The sequence below is a fragment of the Amphimedon queenslandica genome, unplaced genomic scaffold (assembly GCF_000090795.2).
Source record: "Amphimedon queenslandica unplaced genomic scaffold, v1.1 AMPQUscaffold_13516, whole genome shotgun sequence".
Classification (NCBI taxonomy): Eukaryota; Metazoa; Porifera; class Demospongiae; order Haplosclerida; family Niphatidae; genus Amphimedon; species Amphimedon queenslandica.
Window position 1 is genome coordinate 70,598 of NW_003546248.1, and position 20,511 is coordinate 91,108.

The 20,511-nt window shown below is 36.7% G+C and overlaps 5 protein-coding genes and 1 long non-coding RNA gene across 7 annotated transcripts; 2 read left to right on the forward strand and 4 right to left on the reverse strand.

Annotated features, from left to right (window-relative positions):
* Positions 1 to 2,066: 2,066 nt before the first annotated feature.
* LOC105313701 (regulator of nonsense transcripts 2-like) lies at positions 2,067 to 11,961 on the reverse strand. Its single transcript, XM_011407344.2, has 33 exons — positions 11,916 to 11,961; positions 11,811 to 11,867; positions 11,682 to 11,766; positions 11,503 to 11,579; positions 11,375 to 11,455; positions 11,292 to 11,321; positions 11,059 to 11,193; positions 10,951 to 10,998; positions 10,608 to 10,826; positions 10,420 to 10,551; positions 10,263 to 10,355; positions 10,106 to 10,210; positions 9,718 to 9,807; positions 9,468 to 9,642; positions 9,304 to 9,411; positions 8,980 to 9,110; positions 8,849 to 8,931; positions 8,561 to 8,727; positions 8,448 to 8,503; positions 8,249 to 8,365; positions 7,556 to 7,741; positions 7,208 to 7,249; positions 6,952 to 7,105; positions 5,770 to 5,916; positions 5,414 to 5,550; positions 5,041 to 5,316; positions 4,935 to 4,994; positions 4,778 to 4,867; positions 3,051 to 3,147; positions 2,920 to 2,978; positions 2,744 to 2,806; positions 2,492 to 2,579; positions 2,067 to 2,432 (listed from the first exon to the last, which is right to left on the reverse strand). Exons 1-33 carry the CDS (start codon positions 11,925 to 11,927, stop codon positions 2,281 to 2,283), a joined length of 3,552 nt encoding a protein of 1,183 aa, XP_011405646.2. The 5' UTR covers positions 11,928 to 11,961; the 3' UTR covers positions 2,067 to 2,280.
* A 524-nt stretch (positions 11,962 to 12,485) lies between these two features.
* Positions 12,486 to 13,119, reverse strand: LOC109583884 (uncharacterized). Its single transcript, XR_002185754.1, has 2 exons — positions 13,027 to 13,119; positions 12,486 to 12,982 (listed from the first exon to the last, which is right to left on the reverse strand). It is a non-coding gene; the product is annotated as an uncharacterized LOC109583884 (long non-coding RNA).
* LOC100640225 (cAMP-dependent protein kinase type II-alpha regulatory subunit-like) lies at positions 12,960 to 15,883 on the forward strand. Its single transcript, XM_003382920.3, has 14 exons — positions 12,960 to 13,383; positions 13,497 to 13,609; positions 13,698 to 13,781; positions 13,999 to 14,040; positions 14,162 to 14,226; positions 14,357 to 14,408; positions 14,461 to 14,522; positions 14,602 to 14,695; positions 14,755 to 14,808; positions 14,862 to 14,936; positions 15,050 to 15,115; positions 15,173 to 15,224; positions 15,308 to 15,376; positions 15,430 to 15,883. Exons 1-14 carry the CDS (start codon positions 13,104 to 13,106, stop codon positions 15,558 to 15,560), a joined length of 1,239 nt encoding a protein of 412 aa, XP_003382968.1. The 5' UTR covers positions 12,960 to 13,103; the 3' UTR covers positions 15,561 to 15,883.
* Positions 15,850 to 17,269, reverse strand: LOC109583859 (uncharacterized). Of its 2 annotated transcripts, none has more exons than XM_019999369.1 (7): positions 17,186 to 17,269; positions 16,847 to 17,142; positions 16,654 to 16,794; positions 16,543 to 16,601; positions 16,390 to 16,473; positions 16,249 to 16,335; positions 15,850 to 16,195 (listed from the first exon to the last, which is right to left on the reverse strand). In XM_019999369.1, exons 2-7 carry the CDS (start codon positions 17,076 to 17,078, stop codon positions 16,046 to 16,048), a joined length of 753 nt encoding a protein of 250 aa, XP_019854928.1. In that variant the 5' UTR covers positions 17,079 to 17,142; positions 17,186 to 17,269; the 3' UTR covers positions 15,850 to 16,045. The 2 variants fall into 2 exon arrangements, with proteins under 2 accessions (XP_019854928.1, XP_019854922.1); XM_019999363.1 differs by having other exon boundaries at positions 16,847 to 17,132; positions 17,186 to 17,264.
* A 71-nt stretch (positions 17,270 to 17,340) lies between these two features.
* LOC100640351 (small nuclear ribonucleoprotein F-like) lies at positions 17,341 to 19,364 on the forward strand. Its single transcript, XM_003382921.2, has 4 exons — positions 17,341 to 17,440; positions 17,500 to 17,628; positions 17,962 to 18,026; positions 19,216 to 19,364. The coding sequence occupies exons 1-4, from the start codon at positions 17,435 to 17,437 to the stop codon at positions 19,277 to 19,279; spliced, it is 264 nt and encodes an 87-aa protein (XP_003382969.1). The 5' UTR covers positions 17,341 to 17,434; the 3' UTR covers positions 19,280 to 19,364.
* Positions 19,365 to 19,795: 431 nt separating this feature from the next.
* Positions 19,796 to 20,485, reverse strand: LOC100640477 (histone H2A-like). Its single transcript, XM_003382922.3, has one exon. It carries the CDS (start codon positions 20,383 to 20,385, stop codon positions 19,984 to 19,986), a length of 402 nt encoding a protein of 133 aa, XP_003382970.1. The 5' UTR covers positions 20,386 to 20,485; the 3' UTR covers positions 19,796 to 19,983.
* Positions 20,486 to 20,511: the final 26 nt, after the last annotated feature.

The window sequence follows — 20,511 nt, forward strand, 5'->3', positions numbered from 1 at the left end:
TTAAATTATAAACATGTACATTGTAAACTGCACCAGTATACATTGTAATTGTAGTAAGAATTAGTAGTAGTTATCCCTTTAGCACACAAGTTGAATGAATATTAAGAAAATCATATACATGTACATATATATAGCTTTACAATAGCATCACAACATGCGGCAAACAGTTGGGAAAGAAGCTGGTAGACTATAGCAGTACCTTCTGGCAAGAAGAAAGTCCCCAAAATATCTCCTACCTCACGACCTCCACTGTGAAGATTTGAACGTCTCAAGACGGTTTAATGAATCATACAAATGGACAATTATACACCCAGTCCTGCTCTTCAGCAAAAATTGCAGCTAAGTTCAGTTTGAACTCCCTCCCCTATCACAACTGAGAAAGACAACCCCCAAACCACAAAAGAAAAGGCCATCCAAAGGCAGATAAAAGAATCAAAATTAAAATCATTTTATAGGGAAAGGCCACATCATCCCAGTTAACAGTCCATAACATCCAGTAAGGTTCCGCTCAGCGTTGCAGTGACAAACTTGCTAAACAAAGGACTCACGTTTTTAAAGGTGGGGGGCCAGTACCAGATCCCCTTTACCAACAATACTTCAGTAGAGCGCTATATAGAAAGTTCGAAGATTAAAATTGCTGATTGCCTCACAGAGCTCTTTACCACCAGACAACAACCCAATCTGGACCTTTGTCAACGTAGAGCTGTCATAGAACTAAAAACTAAGAGACAAAATCGTTATCAAATCCGCCTAGGAATTGTCATTCTAGATTGTAACACTTACATAGAGCAATGTCTACAACATCTCCTCTCCCTCCTGCCAAATAAAGAAAGGAATCCCAGACGTACTGAAACAAAGTCTACCAATCATCGTCACAAATTTCAAGAGAGAAATGCACATTTTCTCCCCAACACTTTATCGATTTCTAACTCTAGTTCAGGAGCACCGCCCACCACGTTTTTACGGGTTACCAAAGATACACACACTGTCAGATACAGTACATACATCACCATTGAGACCTATAGTCTCTCACACTAACTCTCATTGCTGGCCTACTCCACACAATTTATAGCAAATGCAAAAAAGCAATATGTAGGCATGACAACTAAATCTCTCAAGGAAAGGATAATCAAGCACAGAGTCTGTGCTTGATTATCCTTTCCTTGAGAGATGCCACAGAGCAACAATTCTTAGAAAAGAAAAGAGATACATAAGCAAGCATTTCTGTCTCCCAGATCATAACATAAACAGTCTTACAGTACAGATTTCAGATGAGGCTACACTGGAGACCCTTCAGCAGACCGAACGTCCTTGGATAAAAACTCTGGAAACTATACAGCCACATGGACTTCACTGCACAAACTAATTGTACACAACATTTTAAATGATACATGTAACATAATTTACTGAATACCCTTAAACTACATGTGCTTATTCCTGTTGTACATACACAAGCAAGTAGGGCCCCCACAGGAGTGGGGGCCCTACTTGTCCCCCACTCCTGTGGGTTTTTACACACACACACACAGTCACACACACACACACACATGAAAATTAATTAATGATTTAATACCCACCTACATGTACATGAATATTTAAGTAGTAAGTACCAATTAAAAAAGCATGGCAGCATCTAATTGTGTGATGGCAGTAAAGAAAGACAGCATTCCCTGTAAGTCATGTATTTTAAAACAATTTATAATCCAAAATTAACTGTATAAACAAAGTACATGTGCATACAGTGTCCCTTATATGGAACATAAACTATAACTGTGTGCATAGGAGTAGTTAACATAGAGTTCAGTTACACAAACACCTTATCAGTTAAACCAATAGCTGAGTGAGGCTCAGACAGTGCGGGGAGAGTTGGGGCCCCATAAAAGATCTTTAACCCGCCATTTCTGGTTCTCAAGGCCAGACTGTCTGTCCCTTGCCCAGTAAGCATATTTTCAAATAGAAGGGAAACCCCATACTCTGTTAATTTTGACTCTTAAGTCAATGGATGTGTTGAGCTTTGAAGATGCCAGTACTTTCAATCGAGGTGCAAGCCCAGCGCTAGGCTACGGTTATGGTAGCTGGGTCCTGAGACATAGCCCCAGGGTTAGGTCGAAACACAAACACAATATAATAATAGGTAATAATTACGAATGAGACAAAAATCCATTTATTATAATGGTCTAATTTTGAGTTCATCAAAATTATAATTTTAAATTTTTTCACATCTCCTCTTCAGCAACAGGTCACTCGGTGATTGCGTAATAACAACGCCAAGTCATTCCATCACTTCCTACTGTTCCATCCAGGGGGTTTCTTATGTGGGTGTGGCTTAAAACGGTTGCCATGGTGATGCTGAGGATTCCAGGCTGGATGGTGTTGAGGTGGTTGTCTCAATGGATTTTGACGAGAAGAATTGACTTGATAGAAATCTTGAGCTAATAAAGGAGAAATAATTAATAGATGGTTATTTTTAATAATAATAATAAATACAAACCTTCCTCTTCCTGTCTCAGTTCTTCAGTTTGCCTTCGCTCGTGTGTCAGTACAATCTTTTTCATTTCTTTCTTCTCGTTCTCAAGTGCCTAATGGAGGACAGGGAGTTTTTGTTTGAGTTAATTTTTGGAAATTTCTGTTAATATTTAATTGATGTTAATAAAATTTAGAGGGGGAATTAATTTTAGTGCATTTGAACCTGCATAAAAATTACTTCCACAAGAAATGAACCAGCTACCCAGTAACTGCTTACCAGTTGGGTTTCCTTGAGGCCTGATGCCAGGATATTGTCAGCTGGTACATTCAACTCTTTGAGCTAAAATAAGACACAAAAGAAGACAATTTCATAAACATTTTGAGTTAAAAATCCCTTGATTTTTCCAAATTTCAGTTGACACCATTAGCCATTATACTGATCCTTATTCTCACCTGAGGCTTGTTTCCTTTCTTCATCAAAACTGTGAACTTCATTTGACCTTTATCTTCAACTAGAGAGAGAGAGAAAGGGGAGAAACAAGGAGAAAAGAAGTAAATAAATGTACTGGTATTATAGCACCAACCAGTGCTGGTAGTAGCTGGTTTTTCAATTGGTTTACGAAGTGTTATAGGTATAGCTATATCAACAACAGGAACTTTAGGAACATCAGCTCTACGAGTCTAGGGAGAGAGAGAGAGATAAGAGCATATTAAACTGACTTGTAAGTTTGAAATGATTCCAAGAAATAATTTTTGAGCTATGAGCAATTTTAGAAATTAGCCAATTTTTGAAAAATACCCAAGGCTATAATAGCCCATGGTTTTTTCTGAAAAATGGCTCTGAAATCACTCCAAATTTTTATTACATTTTCTGATACATATTGATGTCCTTATGCTGTGTAGAAAGTTTGAGCTGATTCCGACTTTAATTTTCTAAGTTACGGCCATTTTAAGAAAATGCCAAAAATCTGAAAAGTACCCAAAGGCTATAGCCCATGGTTTTTTCTGAAAAATGGCTCCGAAATCACCCTAAATTTTTATTACATTTTCTAATGGACATTGATGTCCTTATGCTACGTAGAAAGTTTGAGCTGATTCCGACAAATAATTTTCAAGTTATGAGCATTTTTAAAAACGAGCCAATTTTTAAAAAATACCCAAGGCTATAGCCCATGATTTTTTCTGAAAAATGGCTCCGAAATCACTCCAAATTTTTTATTACATTTTCTTATATATATTGATGTCCTTATGCTGTGTAGAAAGTTTGAGCTGGTTCCGACTTTAATTTATCAAATTACAACCATTTTAAGAAAATGCCAAAAATCTGAAAAATACCCAAGGCTATAGCCCATGGTTTTTTTCAAAAAATGGCTCCGCTATGACCCCAAATTTTTAATACATTTTCTAATGGACATTGATGTCCTTATGCTACGTAGAAAGTTTGAGCTAATTCCGACAAATAATTTTCAAGTTATGAGCATTTTTAAAAACGAGCCAATTTTTTAAAAAATACCCACGGCTATAGCCTATGGTTTTTTCTGAAAAATGGCTCCGAAATCACCCCAAATCTTTATTACAATTTCTTTTATATATCAATGTCCTTACGCTGTGTAGAAAGTTTGAGCTGATTCCGACTTTAATTTTTCAAGTTACAACCATTTTAAGAAAATGCCAAAAATCTGAAAAATATCCACGGCTATAGCCCATGGTTTTTTTCAAAAAATGGCTCCGAAATCACCCCAGATTTAAATACATTTTCTGATGCATATTGATGTCCTTATTATACGTAGAAAGTTTGAGCTGATTCCGACAAATAATTTTTGAGTTATGAGCATTTTTAAAAACAAGCCAATTTTTAAAAAATACCCAAGGCTATAGCCCATAGTTTTTTCTGAAAAATGGCTCCGAAATCACCCCAAATTTTCATTACATTTTCTTATATATATTGATGTCCTTATGCTGTGTAAAAAGTTTGAGCTGATTCCGACTTTAATTTTTCAAGTTACAACCATTTTAAGAAAATGCCAAAAATCTGAAAAATACCCACAGCTATAGCCCATGGTTTTTTTTTCAAAAAATGGCTCCAAAATCACTCCAAATTTTTATTACATTTTCTTATATATATTGATGTCCTTACGCTGTGTAGAAAGTTTGAGCTGATTCTGACAAATAATTTTCGAGTTATGAGCATTTTAAAAAACGAGCCAATTTTAAAAAATACCCAAGGCTATATATAGTGCAGGATTCATTCCAAAAATTAGCCCCCCCCACATTTTCAATATAATTTATTTCCATTGTCATAAAAACTAACTTCTGTTATCATTTTATCAAATTCAGCCAAAAAGTCGTCATCTTCTGCACATTTCAATAACTCCGGACCCTTGTTTATCACAGCTGTATCCTAACAAACAAACAAACAAACAAACAAACAAACATGTACACAAATAAAAAAAAACAAACAAACTCACATCACCAAAATCAACCAAGTCGGACATCTCGTCATCCTCAACATCCTCCTCCTCCTCATTCTAAAATAATTTCAATTCTAAAAACAATTAATTTAAAAACCCTAACCTCTTCTCCTTCCTCCTCCTCCTCCTCCCCCTCTTGCTTCCCTCCCCGATCAAACCCTCTCTCATCCTCATCATCACTCTCCTCTCCTCCTCCATCCTCTCCCCCATCACTCTCTCCTAGTTTGGTCCTGAAGGTCTTTTCAAGTTCAGAGAGAGCCTCCTGAGCTTCAGTTACGTTGTTGTATAGAACAAGGTTACGACGAAGGGAGAGGAGACAGTCCGTGATAGCGTATTCAACTTCAAGTGGCAATGGCTGACGTTTGTTTAACAGATAACACTACAGAGAGAGAGAGAGAGAGTGAGTGAGAGAGAGAGGGAGGGGGAGGAGAGAGACAATTAATGGTTATTATTATTAAATATAAATAGTGTTTTACTTGAAAAACAATGATAAAGGAGTCGAGTTTGCGTTTGGAGGATCCATGGTCAAAATAACTGCCACAAGTATCCAGCAACATGCAAACTAGTCTAGCTCTGAAATAAGAGTCAAAAGGATCAAGAGAACCAGCAAGACCTAACACAACAACAACAAAAACAACACTAATAATAATAATAATAACATTAGAAAGATTGCGGAATGTACTGTACATGTACATGAGAAAATAAAGCAGAGAGAGGGAGGGGGAGGGAGGGAGGGAGGGAGAGAGAGAGGGAGAGAGAGAGAGAGAGAGAGGGAGAGGGGGAGGGAGAGGGAGAGAGAGGGGGAGAGAGAGAGAGAGAGAGGAGGGTTTACCTTGTGAGTTATAGCCAAATGTCAATAAGGTGTAGAGTGTCCTGAATACAACGTTTGCTTCAATCAGTTGGTATGTGTAGAGTTCACCCAAAAACTTGATAACTGCCATCCTCCTCTGATTCATGTGTGGCAGGTTGGTCTCTAAACCTGTATACATGTAAGGAAGGTTGGGCTCAATAAATATACATACATGTACATGTACATGGACTATAGTACTGATATACATGTAGAATAAGGTACTTTGTCAAAAATGACTAGAAGAGAATTCTCATAAATTTCCTGATACATACATGTACATGTGTATATACATGTATGTACATGCATGTTGTGCAGAAATTTTGAGCTGATTCCAATCAAATTTGAAATTGAATTGTATGAATTTTTAAAGTTGGCAAAAAATTGGCCAAATACCTTGCATGGACTATAGTACAGGGTATTTCATTAAAAATGGCCGAGAAACGATCCTTACACTTTCTAAATTCTGACACACTAATGCATGTCAGGCTTGGGGCGAAGTACTTTAAAAAGTATTTAAGTACATTACAAGTACCTGTTAGATTTTTAAAATGAGTACGAGTACAAATCCCTCATTTTTACAATTGTATTCAGTATGAGTACGAGTACTCTATTGCAGTACTTAAGTACTACTTAAGCACTTGACCACACCCAAATAATTAATAAGTTAGTTTTAAAATTAATAAATTAAATCAGACAGTTATTACATCTTATGAACTTTTCAAATCCAAACTGACCAGTGTCATAGTATGGGACCCACAGGAGGTAAATATATGTGGTTTACACTAGCTAGTATTTATTATATCAACACATTAGCATTGCATCGAAAAATGTACTTCAAAGTACTTGTAAGCACTAAAAACATACTAGTATTTAAGTACAGTACGAGTATTTGTAATTTTTGTTCAAAAGTACTTGAGTAAATACCGAGTACTTTCAAACTTGTGCTTAAGCATGCTTAAGTACGAGTACCAAAGTACTCGCCCCAAGCCTGATGCATGTATATATTACTGGTATGCATAGAGAAAGTCACTACAACTAATAATGTATACACTAATAGTGCTTTTACTAATAGTATACTAATAGGTATACTAATAGTATACTAATAGTATAATAATAGTATACTATTAGTACCTAATACGTATACTAATAGTATACTAATAGTACCTAGTCTAATGTCTTCAAGTGTTGCATCAATGATCCAGACTACAGCTTTGTTCTGATAGATCTTCAGACCAGACAATATGTCCGCCACACAATGAACATTGCTAAACTTAACACGCCATATCTCAGATAATGCAACAACAGCATAATTAAACACCTTAAAAACAAAATAATAATTAATAATAATAATAATAATAATGATATAATACATCATCTTATTTTAATTATGTAAATGGGTGTGGTTAAGTACAAAACTTACTTCAGGGTCATTCCAAGGTAGTTTGCGAAACTGCTTTAAAACCTAATAAAAATAATAATATCAGAACCAGTATTTAATAATAATACCAGAACCAGTAATTAATAATAATACCAGAACCAGTAATATACAAGAACAATTGAAGGTAATACTGTATGACGGGAAATATTGGAGGGAGTTAAATTTGGCGAATTGCTAACTTTTTGTGATTGGCGAATTAGTGGCCACGTGCCATTGAACATGCAAATAATGGCTGAAAATGACGGATTTCATTTTGGCAAATGGCTATTAAAACACCAAATTCGCCAAATTTAATTCCCTCCAAAATTTCCCACTATACGCTATGCCCACCTTCTCCACAGTCCTCTTGTTGAGGTCTTTATAAAGGAGTTTGAGTATGTATGCTTGCAATGGAGGCCTGACTATTACTGTGGTGGCAGAGACATCAGGAGGATTAGCAGCATACAGGGCATCCTCTACCATTGACTTCTGACGACCATCAAGATGGTGGACAGACTTTTTACGAACAAGGATCTCCTGCAATTGGAAAAGAGAGAGAGAGAGAGAGGGGAGGATTAGTAAAATAGAAAAGTTTCTCCTAGTCATTTTCTACTACATGTATTATGTCAGCCTGAGACCATGTACGTGTAATACTGTTATTTTGTTGGCATAAAATTTCATGAATTTGTTCAGATTTGCCATTTGTAGGTATAAATTTTCACAAATCTTACCTTCTGCAGCCATTTTTCCTAGTGTGCCACACCTCTATTGTGGAATTTAATTTTGCAAATTTAATGAAAATGCGAAATTCTCAAAATCACAAAATTTATTTCCAGTGAAATATAACCCCTATACGGTATAGGCCAAATTTTCAATCAATCTACACACCGTGTGTATTGGTAAAAAACTAAAAATATTAAAATGGAGAATTTTCTCCTTTTTAATTTTGGCAAAATTTGACAAGAGACCATGTACTATCATAGTACAGGGACTTTGACCAGATTTTTGAGCAACTTGAGTAAAGTACAATTATAACACACTTACCATGATGGCTCCTGCTCTCAAATGAGACTCTTTTGATCTTAGGAGGTACCGCCCACAGTGCTCAATCAATGTACAAGCCAATTCAACGTTGTGATGCGTAAAATCTTGTAGAGTTCTCTGAAAAAAAATTAAAAATAAATAGATTCAATAATAATAATAGGATGACAATGGAACTAAAATTTGTTTAGAAAGTTCTTACTGTTATGCATCTCATTGCCTCGGGCTTTGGAAACAACCCAAACTTTGTTAATTCAGCTACAATAAAACAAATAATAATAATTATCATTTATAAAAGATTCGTTCTTATTTTACCAATATAACGGGCATTTTTGATTTTAGTGTACACATGAATTTGGTCTTTCTTTCTAAGTTGAAACTTGAAATCTCTATTTAACATATCCATGACTAATTCTGGTACATCAGGAAGACAAGGATTGATCGTGACCAAGAGACGAGAATAAAACGGTATAAGATCCATTCTACAGTAGTATAACTCAATAAAACTCAGTACAACACAGTAAAACTTCAGTATAACTCAGTAAAACTCAGTACAACACAGTAAAACTTCAGTATAACTCAGTAAAACACTGTTTATTGTACCTGTTCTTGTCTACGTTGAATAGAACTTTGGCCAATTTAACCCGATTGATTTTCGAATTTATCAAACAAAACTCGACAGCAAACTAAGAAAAAAAGAAATAAAATGAAGTCTTCTAGCTCTAGCCTCTCACCTCATCAACGAATTTCTTGTTCATCATGTTTGGTAGCTTCAGAGCTAACTCATCAAATTTACTAACATCAGTAGATAGACCACTCCCACTAGACTCATCAACCGGCCCAATAGTGACATGGGAAACAGAATCTATAAAAAGATAATAAATAAAATTACTCATCAACATGCATAGCATATGTACAGTATAATGCCTACTATCATAGTTTTACCCTTTATTAATCACTATATTATAATGTACATGTAGTTCTAATTTAGCTTTTAAATGATCCTTTGTTAAATATCAGTCATTCTTCCCTTCCCTCTCCCTCCAATAATATCATACCTTCTCCATCATCACCAGTGGCCCCACCCTCTTCCTCATACTCTTCCTGATCATCAGACGATTGCTCCTCTGTCTCTTTTATTAACTCCTCCAATATAATCTGACGGGCTATTGAATAAATAATTAGTAAATAACACTAGTATAATGCATAATATTCTCTGTACCTTTTTCATCACCCTCTTCTCCTCCTTCACACTCTCCCTCTCCCTCTCCTCCTTCCCCCTCTCCCTCTCCCCCTATGCCTCCCGCTCCCCCTTCTCCTGTATCTCCTTCTGATACATCTGAAGACTCAGAGACATTATTTCCTTTTCTCTTACTATCAATGCCTTCGAATAATATCTAAGGATATACATAAAGCAAAAGTATATTCATTATAAAAGGGAGGGAGAGGTACATGAGCATGTGTGAACTCACAGCTGGTATATGAGGTTTAATGTCAGTGATGTCTTCATAAAACGATCTCTGCTCTTCATCTTCCCAGAGAGACGAGGTACTAAACTCATTCTAAATGTAAACCAAAAATAAATATACATGTACATGTACATGTAAATACATGTACATGTACATGACTACATGTATAATACACTCAAGTTATAAGCAAAATTTCAATGAAAGCGGTAGATCATTTAGCACCACCTCCTCTTTTTTTTATTTTATTCAATTCTTCTTAAGTTGTGGCTGTTCAAAGAAATATGTCAAATTTTAGCCAAATTAAAAGTTTGGGCCAATTCTGATTTCAAATTTTAGAGTTGAGTGCCAGAAAAAAGTACATGTACATGCATGTACATGTACATGTACTTACATCAGAAGAGAAAGATGGTAACTGAAGATCAATAGAAGATGATTGAAAGGTCTCGGGCAGGACAGTATCTTCAGGTAAGTCAGGAAAATCTTGATCCAAAACATCCTAAAAAACAACATAGTAAAACTCAGTACATCTCAATAAACTAAGACTTTACTGATAGCGTGGAGATGCTAGTCACAAGTTTCTCATAATTTTTCTGAGCTTTTTCATTCTCTTCTTCTCGCTCTGATGACAATTCTCCTTTACTCTGAGAGAAATAAAGGAGAATTATACTTAAAAACATATGGTAGTTTTCCTAGATGCCACTTTACTTGCATAATCTGAATGTTCCTCCTGGCTCTTCTGTGCATCTCTTTGTGTTGAGATATCAGATATCTTTTAACAGTATCGTAATACCCAAGCAACAATGAACGAAACATTCCTTGCTGATCATCACTTAAGAACTAATAAATAAAAAACATATACACTTATCATTTTTTTCCTCCCTCTCTCTCCTTACTCTTGTCTGAGGTGATTCCAGTCCATACTTAGTTAATAATAATTTGTTTTTTCGAGGCATAAAACCAGCAATATCCTCGGCTAGATGTCTTGAAAACCCGACTATCACAGGTAAGTAGGTGTGGTCTGGCTCTTTTTTATCGGCAGTTACAACTTCCGTTAGCATTTCCATCAATAAAGCAACTCCAATATCTTGATCAATGACCCCAGCTATGAGAAGCTAAGAAATAATGAACATTAGAATTTAGTTTTAGTAAATTTAGTTAACAAGCATTATTGTAATACTTACATGTACAAGTATTAAAATTACATATGTTTTCTCTCTCTCTCTCTCTCTCTCTTACCTCTCCAGTAAGCCTCAGTCCTAATCTGTACTTAGTTGAATTTGCATTCTAAAAAAAGAAATGTTACCACTTATCAACATTCATGGGCCATTCATTGATATTGCTTACTTTCTCGTCTGAGTTGCTTTTTTCAATCTTTCCCGAATAAATCTTTTGTAGTAGGTCCAACAAGTGGTCAGAGAACTCGTCATAGCGGCAATGAATCAACGAGCATATGTGAACTGCACAGCTGACATCTGATAGCTAAAAGTAAAAATAAAATTATACAGTACCACGTTTGTTTAGAATAATAATAATAATAAATAATTTTAATAATAATTAATAATAATAATTAAACTTACTTTCATTTTTGCTTCTGCAATACTTGTTGCCTGATGTACATAACATGTTAAGTGGGTGTGGCAGTTAATGTCAAGTGACTTACGGCTTCAGTTAAGTACTTGGTAAGGTTGAGTTTTTTAAACTCTGCAACGAGAGACTCTCGTTTGGCCTCAGAGAGATCTTTCTAAAAAGAGAGGGGAGTTTCATTATATAGTATAATTATCTTGTTACTAGTTTCTTTGAAAAGGCAGTGTTCTTCTTTATGCTCCCATCACCTCGTCTTAGCTCATCTTCATCCGGTCGATTATCTAAAAGTCAAATAAAACGCTATATCTCATTAAAGGTGGCCCATACCAAATGATTAATTGCCCATTACGTGTACTTCTTGTACTTAGCTAAAATGTTCTGACCTGAGGCATGTAAGTTCTTTTCTCTAATGTCTCTCTTCTGTTCAGCTTTAGTTTCTAGTTCTGCTAACAATTTCAGAGCCTCTTCCTGTGTGTAGCAAGGGATGAAGGTAAAGGATGAAATCCTCTTACTCTTTCTTCCTCTGAGACACGGGGCTCTTCTTCATCTTCTTCTTTGACAGAGGTGTCCTGTTAAGAGAGAGAAAGAGACTAAGAAAGATAAATTTACAACCTCACCCCAGAAGCCATCTTGGATTTGCCACACCTCTCTAGTTATTATACCACACTCCTTCATTAATAACTAGGTCTGCATCCCGCGCCTTTTTTTGCGCATGCGCAGTAGATAGGCTCTAGATAGATACTTTATAACTGAAGTAATAACTTTATTGATATGGGGCGGGGCTAGCTAATTATTGAGCTCCTCCTATAATGGTTGCATCAACTTATGCAATTTTTTTCTCATTTTAGATATAAAGGAATGATTACAGCAGAGTACACAACCAAATCACTAAGAAGGAGGACACTGAAAAAGATCATTTTGTTTAAAATAAGGTAAGTAGCCTGTATAATTCTCTCCTACCTATCAATGATTGTCATATTTTCAGTAGCTAGTCTCAAATGCATCATGTCTGATGAGAGTTTCCACGAGTACATTCAACGTACATACCACTCTGACCCACGGAAGAGACGCCAGGCACTTAAAGACTTGTGTCCGTGTCACGTAAGAGCAGACATACCGTTGCTTTGGGATAGGATCTTTGAGTGTTTGAACGATGAAGATGGTCTTGTACGAGACCAGGCCTTACATGCACTGGGGGACGGTTCACCAGCTCATTTAGAGGAGAGGATTGTGGAGGCAATAGAGAGATTGTATAACGATCCTCACCCTGACGTGAAGAGGAAGGCAAGGAGGATGCTAAACTCTTATAGGAGGACAGGGAAATGGAACGTACTGTGATTTGACATAATTGTTTGAAATTCATTGACATTGTTCCAATTATTAATTTTTTAATGAATATGTTTAGCAGTGCACAGTAATAATGATGACGATAAAACGAGAAAGAATTAATCAAATACATTTAAAATAAGCACTGTAGTTGTATTATATTGATTAAAACAATTATAATTATGCTAAGTAGTTGTTTATCAATACAAGTGCTAATCTGAGTAAACAGCTAAGCTTGTAATGACGTCATGTGACGTAATAGATAAGCTGTCGGCGTCACGTCACAAACGATATTCCAATGTTATAAAGATCACGCTGTCGGTCTGGGTTAGTGTTTGGTCTCTCTCTCTTTGTTTAGCTAGAGTTAGAAGGCTCTACATAGACCTACTTATAGGTACTAACCTGTATTGAGTCTTTTGTAAACATAAGATATCAGCTTTCCTTTTCCTCTCCCGATTCCCTGACGGTGCCTTGTTGAGATGAGCACTAAGCTTACCACTACAGGTGCTACAATCCCTCCCGGTCTCACGGAGCTACTGGAAGAATTTGCTGTCACTGTCCTACGCGAGCATCCGACTGACCTAGTCTCCTTTGCCGCCTCATACTTTACCAACCTGAGAGAAGAGAACGCCCGGAACAGCTCCTCCTCTCAAAAAGGTTCGCAACGTGCTGGACCGGCCCCCAACTCTGAAGAAAACCAAATGGAGTCTGAAAGCATGGCCACTGACACTCCAGCACCGAGAGAGATGGGGGAAAATGGTACTAGTGCCCCCTTACTACATCATGATATATTCATTGACACATGTGTTTATTTTCTCTACCTCTCCTTCCCTCCCTCTTTCTCTCTCTCTTTCTGCCTCTTTTCTCTCTAGATTCTGATGACGATGACTTGCCATCTGATGATTACAGAACTGCCATGGCTTACAGGCGTCGCTCTGTCTTTGCCGAAGCATATGTACCAGGAGGCGATGAGGAAACTGATAAAGTAAAATTAACGCATGGTGTGATAGACCTACATTGTTTCGCTCCCTCCTCCTCCCCCTTCTCTCTAATTTTCTTGTCTCTTTCTGTAGATTGTTCATCCAAAAACTGATGAACAAAGGCGCCGACTTGTTGAAGCTGTCAAGAAAATATTTCTCTTCAAGTCCTTAGATCAAGTGTGTCATATGTACTGGTTTTCTTCCTTCCCTCTCTCTCCATCATCTCTCTTCTTCCCTTTCCTTTGCTCCTGTTCCTTGTATCAATGCTATTATTATTGATAAGAGTTATGTAAATTGGTTGACAGAGTGGGGCAGGTGTGATTACTCCTTGTCTCCCCCTCTCTTCCTTTCTCTCTTATCTCCTTCTCTTCCTCCATTTTTCCCTCTCTTTTAGGAGCAGCTCAATGAAGTTCTTGATGCCATGTTTGAGAAAGAGGTGAATATAGTCCTAATAAAGAATAATAATCAGTACTTGAATTAATGACACAAACAATAATTTAAAAATAATTTAACGCCTCTTCTAATGCCTCTTTTTTTCTCTCCTCTCTCTCTCTCAGGTTGTTCCAGGAGAGAAGATCATTGAGCAAGGCGATGATGGCGACAATTTCTATGTCATTGATAGGTATGTGTGACCCCATTCCTCATTGTATGGGGCAATGGCTAATGATTAGGGAGTATGCTTATGTTAAACAGTGGTTGCATGCATATGTGTGTCTGTCTGCATGTTTATAACTACCTTTATTTCCCAATAGTGGACAGTATGATTGTCTACAGACACAACAAAGCGGTGGAGAGCCTAAATTGGTATGACATCATCAAAATGGAATTTACACTCTTCATATGCCTGTATCTATAGGTGTTCCAGTATGATGGCCAGGGATTCTTTGGCGAGTTGGCTTTGATGTACAATACCCCTAGGTAATGTGTTAAAACAGCTACATGTCACTATTTCTCTGTCACGTACAATAATTCATTTTTAACTTCTATGCTTCTCCAGGGCTGCTACCGTTATTGCTACAACTCCTGGCACAATTTGGGGACTAGACCGTAAGACATTCAAGAGGATCCTTTGTGAATCCACCAGCAAGAAGGTAGAGAAATATGTGTGTCCCCAACTCTCCTTTATTTTGTGTCTTTTTATTTTATGTAGCGCTCAACTTATAAGCAGTTTCTTGAATCTGTTCCTATGTTGACATCATTAGAAGTTAGCCTCTCTTGCTCTTTTTAATTTGATTTGTCTTTTATCTGTTTGTTTAGCCATATGAGTTGCTCAATCTTGCTGATGCACTTGAAAGGAAGTATTATTCTAATGGCGATTGTATCATCAAAGAGGTATGTAATGTTGTTGTCATCCCCTTTCATTTATGTCATCAATCATCCATTATTCCTTTTCATCTTTCTTACATGTAAATAAAATGTATCCCTATCTCTGTACACACACACAGGGTGATGCAGCTGATAGTTTCTACATTGTTGAGAATGGCAATGTTGAAATTACAAGAGAAGATACTGTAAGTAAAAAAATACAGTATCAAATATTCAATGTACCTTTTCCTTTCTCCATATAGTCTGGTAAGAAGGTATTCCTTAACTCATGTACCAGAGGCCAGTACTTTGGAGGTAAATGATTATATTAAAGCAAACTAATGTAATAATTCTTTCTCTCTCTCTCCCACTCCCTCCCCTTCTCTCTGTCTTCTTAGAACTGGCCCTGCTGACACATAAGCCCAGAGCTGCTTCAGTTCATGCAAAAGGAGATGTTGTTTGTGCTGGTAATGAAACCTTACTGCCTGTCAATTCATTGTTCACATTTTGTCCTTTTTAGCACTTGACGTGGGTGCATTTGAGCGCCTTCTAGGGCCTTGCATTGACCTCATGAGACGAAATATCTCCAACTATGAGGAACAGCTGGTTCAGCTTTTTGGAGAATCGTTTGACATATCCGATGCCAGGTAAAGAGCAGGTGCTGTCCATCTCCCCTTCGCTCCTTTGTGCACTCTCACACAAGAAAACAAACTGGATATTATTATTAATAGTAGTCATTATAATTATTTAAATAATATTATCAGATGGGTTATTGTTAAGAATGGTTCTCATTGCCTTCTTCTTTTGATGTACCACTTATCAATAATAATATTATAGTTGTTGTTATTATTAATTTATCTCTCATTGTGTTACATATTTTCAAGTCCTTAAAGTTTTTCTTTGTTTTTGTGCGTGTGTGTTTGTTGTAGTGTATGATTAATGTAGAACAAAAGGATTTTATTGTTTCAAAATAATAACGAAAAATTAGAAATTTATTATCACGGAAGAGGAATAGAAAGAGAATCAAGCTGCTAAGATAATTATTATAAATTAAGTGATAATGTCAATAGTATCACAAGAGACCCGTGCATGACAATCACATGACAAAGACACAGAGGGAGATAAGAAAAAGAAAACTAGACATTTACTGTCACTTTAGCTGTGCTCCCATCACTCTCGTCTATAATCAGTGTAGCACGATAGTCGCCATCTTTAACGTCTGTTTTGATTGCATTTATTGCATTATCATAATCTGAGCTCCCTTGATTCAGAACAGTGAAAGAAAACTGTTCGAAAAGAGCCTTAAATAAAGCAAAAAATAAAGATTAAATGCACTTACTCTTGCTAGCTGTCTTGCCCCTACATCACTTCTGTCAATTATTGTCAGTTTTGCACTGTCTTCTTGTACTACTGCATCTGTGGATGACTATAAATGCAAAGGCAGTGTATGATTGATACAATAATTCTATAAATTTTATACTTTCAAAAGACTTGCTGCAAGCTGTCTTAGTTTTGTCTGAGCTGGTTGAGGTACTTCACCACCATAAGAATTTAAACTTGTGCCCTGTAATAGAAACATTATTATGGAACGAGATTCATTAATGTTGTAAAATTAATAATTATTATTCATTACTTTATCAATAGCTGCAGTATAATCAAGGAAACACTGGAATCCATTAGTTCCATTAGTACCTGTATTTTTGCAATAATGAAAAATAATTCAACAAGAAGTTTTACAACATACTTGAATCGCACGTAGCTCCTGTCCAGCACTTGTTACAGACGCAAGTTCCATTTACAGCATTGCATGAACTCACGCGACCAGCACCACAATTATCTGCACAAGTCTGACTGCACCCCATACCCCAATAACCAATAGGACAAGCTACGAATAAATATTATCGTTATTTTTTAACTAATAATTGTTTTCAACTGACCTTCACAGTGATAACCATTGACCAGTCTGCTGCCTGGAGAGCACCAGCAATAAGGCATGTTAGTTGTGTTGCTGATTCTGCACTGGCCACCACCAGTGCAAACTATATCATCACAGGTTTGCATCCTTCCTGAGCCACTTGCAATTATGTCATCAGTGTCATTGGTGGAATTTTGAGCTGATGTGCAAGCAACTAGAGCCAATGCTGCAAATACAAAGAGGAGATCCTTCATGGTAACGCCCCCTTATCCTCTTGTGATTTCGAATTATTTGAAGCAAAACTGCAACTGAAGGAAGCTGCAATAGAAGACTGTGCAGGAGAGCCTTTTCGTGCACTTGCTCTAACAGTCTTTGTGAGTTACTGGAGTGTAGACTGGAGGAATAGGGCGGCAAAGTAAAGGGAGAGCTCGCCTATTTTTCTGCACGTTGCTATGGTGAATTAGAATAACAGAGGCAGTCCCGGGAAAAACAAAGCTAATTTCATTATTCATTGATTATTCATCGATTATCTATGAATAATTAATCACCAACGTGCTCTTGGTTTAGGATCCGTGTATATTAAGACTATTTTAAGGGTTTTCAGAGCATCATGGCTGTAAGTTAATGAAGCAAACCATTATAAAATGCTCACACTTGCTTTATTTTCTCTTTTAGGGAGTAATGCCTGTGAACCCCAAGCCATTTCTTAGTGGTTTGACTGGAAAGTCTGTAATCGTCAAACTCAAGTGGGGTATGGAGTACAAGGGATACCTTGTCTCTACTGATAGCTACATGAATGTACAGGTACGAACTGGGTGAGAGGTATTCTTAAAAGGGGTGTATCTTGAATGGTTGTGGGTGGGGCTAAATGGCTTGAGGTACTGGGTACTAATATGGACAGAATTAAAGGAAGGTCTTGTCAAAAAGAGAGCAAAAAATTTGGTGCATGCGTATATAACTGAATTAAAAAAACAGAAACAGTAGGATTCATGATTGATCGTGACAGAGTTTATTTTTAACCCTTTCTGCTACAGAAAATTTTGAATTAAATTTCTAAGTTTTTTGCTTATTACTATTCTTACCGGAGCCCTTTATAATAATTATTATCGTTATTATTATTATTATATCATTTTATAGCTTGCAAACACTGAAGAATATATAGATGGTTCTCTTACAGGAAACTTGGGTGAAGTTCTAATAAGGTATTATCATCTGCTAATTAGGGACTTTGGAGCAACTTTAAAAATTGAAAAAATTAGAACCAGCTTATACAACATCAAAATATGTTATGTATCAGAAAAAAATTTTCCCGGTCATTTTTGGCTGTGCTATACTAGTACAGCCTGGTTTTTGAGTAACTTGGAAAATTCTTTAAAAATCTAATTTTGATCAGTATTAGCTCAAACTTGCTACACAACATAAGAACATAGATTTATATCAGAAAAATTATAAAAATGAAGAATTCTCTCCTAGTCGTTTTTGGCAATATTTGGTCGAAGACCCTGTAATATAGTACAGGGACTTCGGTACGATTTTTAAGTAATTTGAAATTTTCATTAAAAAATCCAATTTTGATCGGATTTGGCTCAAACTTGCTACACAACATAAGAACATGTAATTGTATCAGAAAAACTTATAAAAATGGAGAATTCTCTCTGAGTCATTTTTAGCAAAATTTGGCCAAAGACCCTGGTACTATAGTACAGGCACATTGGCTCGATTTTTGAGTAACTTGAAAAATTTGTAAAAAAATCCAATTTTGATCGGAATTAGTTCAAATTTGCTACACAACATGCGTGTGACACATACATGTTGTGTAGCAAATTTGAACTAATTCTGATCACAATTGGATTTTTTACTATATGTGTCAAAAATATTAAAATGGACAATTCTTTTAGAGTCATTTTGGTAAAATTTCACTCAAGACCTTGTATGATTATAATACTACAGACACTTTGGCCCAATTTTTGAGTAAATATTGTACTATAATTCTTTCATTTAGGCCACTCTAATTTGATTCCTTGTTTCCCATTACCCGCCCGCATAGGGCCACATCGCTATTCATTATTGCGGTTTTGCATTGATTATACAAGCAATTTATACAGCTGATAATGAATAAATTTAATGAAAATGAACAAACTCGCCCGCCCGCATCAGGCCCGCCTCTGTAATGGGAAACTATGAATCTTATTGGAGTGGCCTTAATGTCAATGTATAATTATTATTATAACACTAAAATGATTTGTTTTAACTAAAATTATAACTAAAAGAAAAATGGTAATATGCATGATGTGTTTTGAAGTACCATAATGAAAACTAAGATTAGATTTATGAAGTAAAACAACACAATATGTTAACTCCTATCTTTTTTCTTTGTTCTCTTTCCCCTAGATGTAACAATGTGCTCTATGTTAGAGGAATAGAAGATGAAGAGGAGGGGGAAATGCAAGAATGAGAAGAAAGGAAAGATGAAACAGACAGCTTTGTAATCCTTCTCATTGTTTTATTATTATCCTAGCAACAAAATCGTCTTTAGCCCATTCTATTGTCTCGCCCCGCCCCTTTGAAGGGTGCCTAACTTTTGCCTTGTATCTGCCATACAACTTACTAAGTAGAGGTGGCTGATATGATACACGATACCGTACTCATATCCAATGCCAGGCCTCCAATACCAAGTACTCACCAAATCCTGGTATCGAGCTAGTAGAGTAGTGACCACACCTGCTTTGACATCATGATTCAAAATTTCTGGTATCACCACCTCTATTTTAAAGTGCATTTGCTAATAGGGGAAACTTAACAATCAAAAAGATCATAGATGTCCCAGTAGTGTAACCTATCCAGAACAAAGCTTGCACTCAAAGTAGATCTATGGGTAATTAATCATAGATATTAGAGTAATTATCTATGAATTATTAACACCATAGTGACCCTCCCCTTTGTAGATCCCTCATCTCATTTGAAACACAAATTCACTTCCAAGTGTAACAACTCAAAATTGTTATTCAAATCACATGATATATTATTAAGCACAGAAATAAAATGATATTACAATACAAAGATCTGGTGTTAATCTTTTGATGGTTGGGGTGGCTTTGAAAAAAGCCGGTTGAAAAGAGAAAAGTGGGAAGAGATAAAAGGAGGAGTTTGTTAAACAGTTTAGAATTCCTCGGATTGGCTCATTCCCTTCTTTCCAGTCCCAGTCTTCTTGGGGAGGAGAACAGCGTGGATGTTGGGAAGAACACCACCTTGGGCGATGGTGACTCCAGATAGAAGCTTGTTCAACTCCTCATCGTTCCTGATGGCTAGTTGAAGATGGCGAGGGTTGATTCTCTGCTTCTTGTTGTCCCTGGCAGCGTTGCCAGCCAACTCAAGGATCTCAGCAGTGAGATACTCCATCACAGCGGCAAGGTAGACTGGGGCACCAGCACCAATCCTCTCAGAGTAGTTTCCTTGTCTGAGGAGACGGTGGACACGACCGACTGGGAACTGGAGTCCAGCACGGGATGAACGGGTTTTAGCCTTAGCACGGGATTTTCCTCCTTTGCCACGTCCAGACATGATGAGTTGCTGCTTGTAGAGATAGAGAGATGTGATGAAACTTTAGGAACAAACACAGAGAATGGCTATGTTGCTTTGAGTTCTCCCCTTTTACTCCCAGCAAGCGGATCACTTTGGTGGATCACT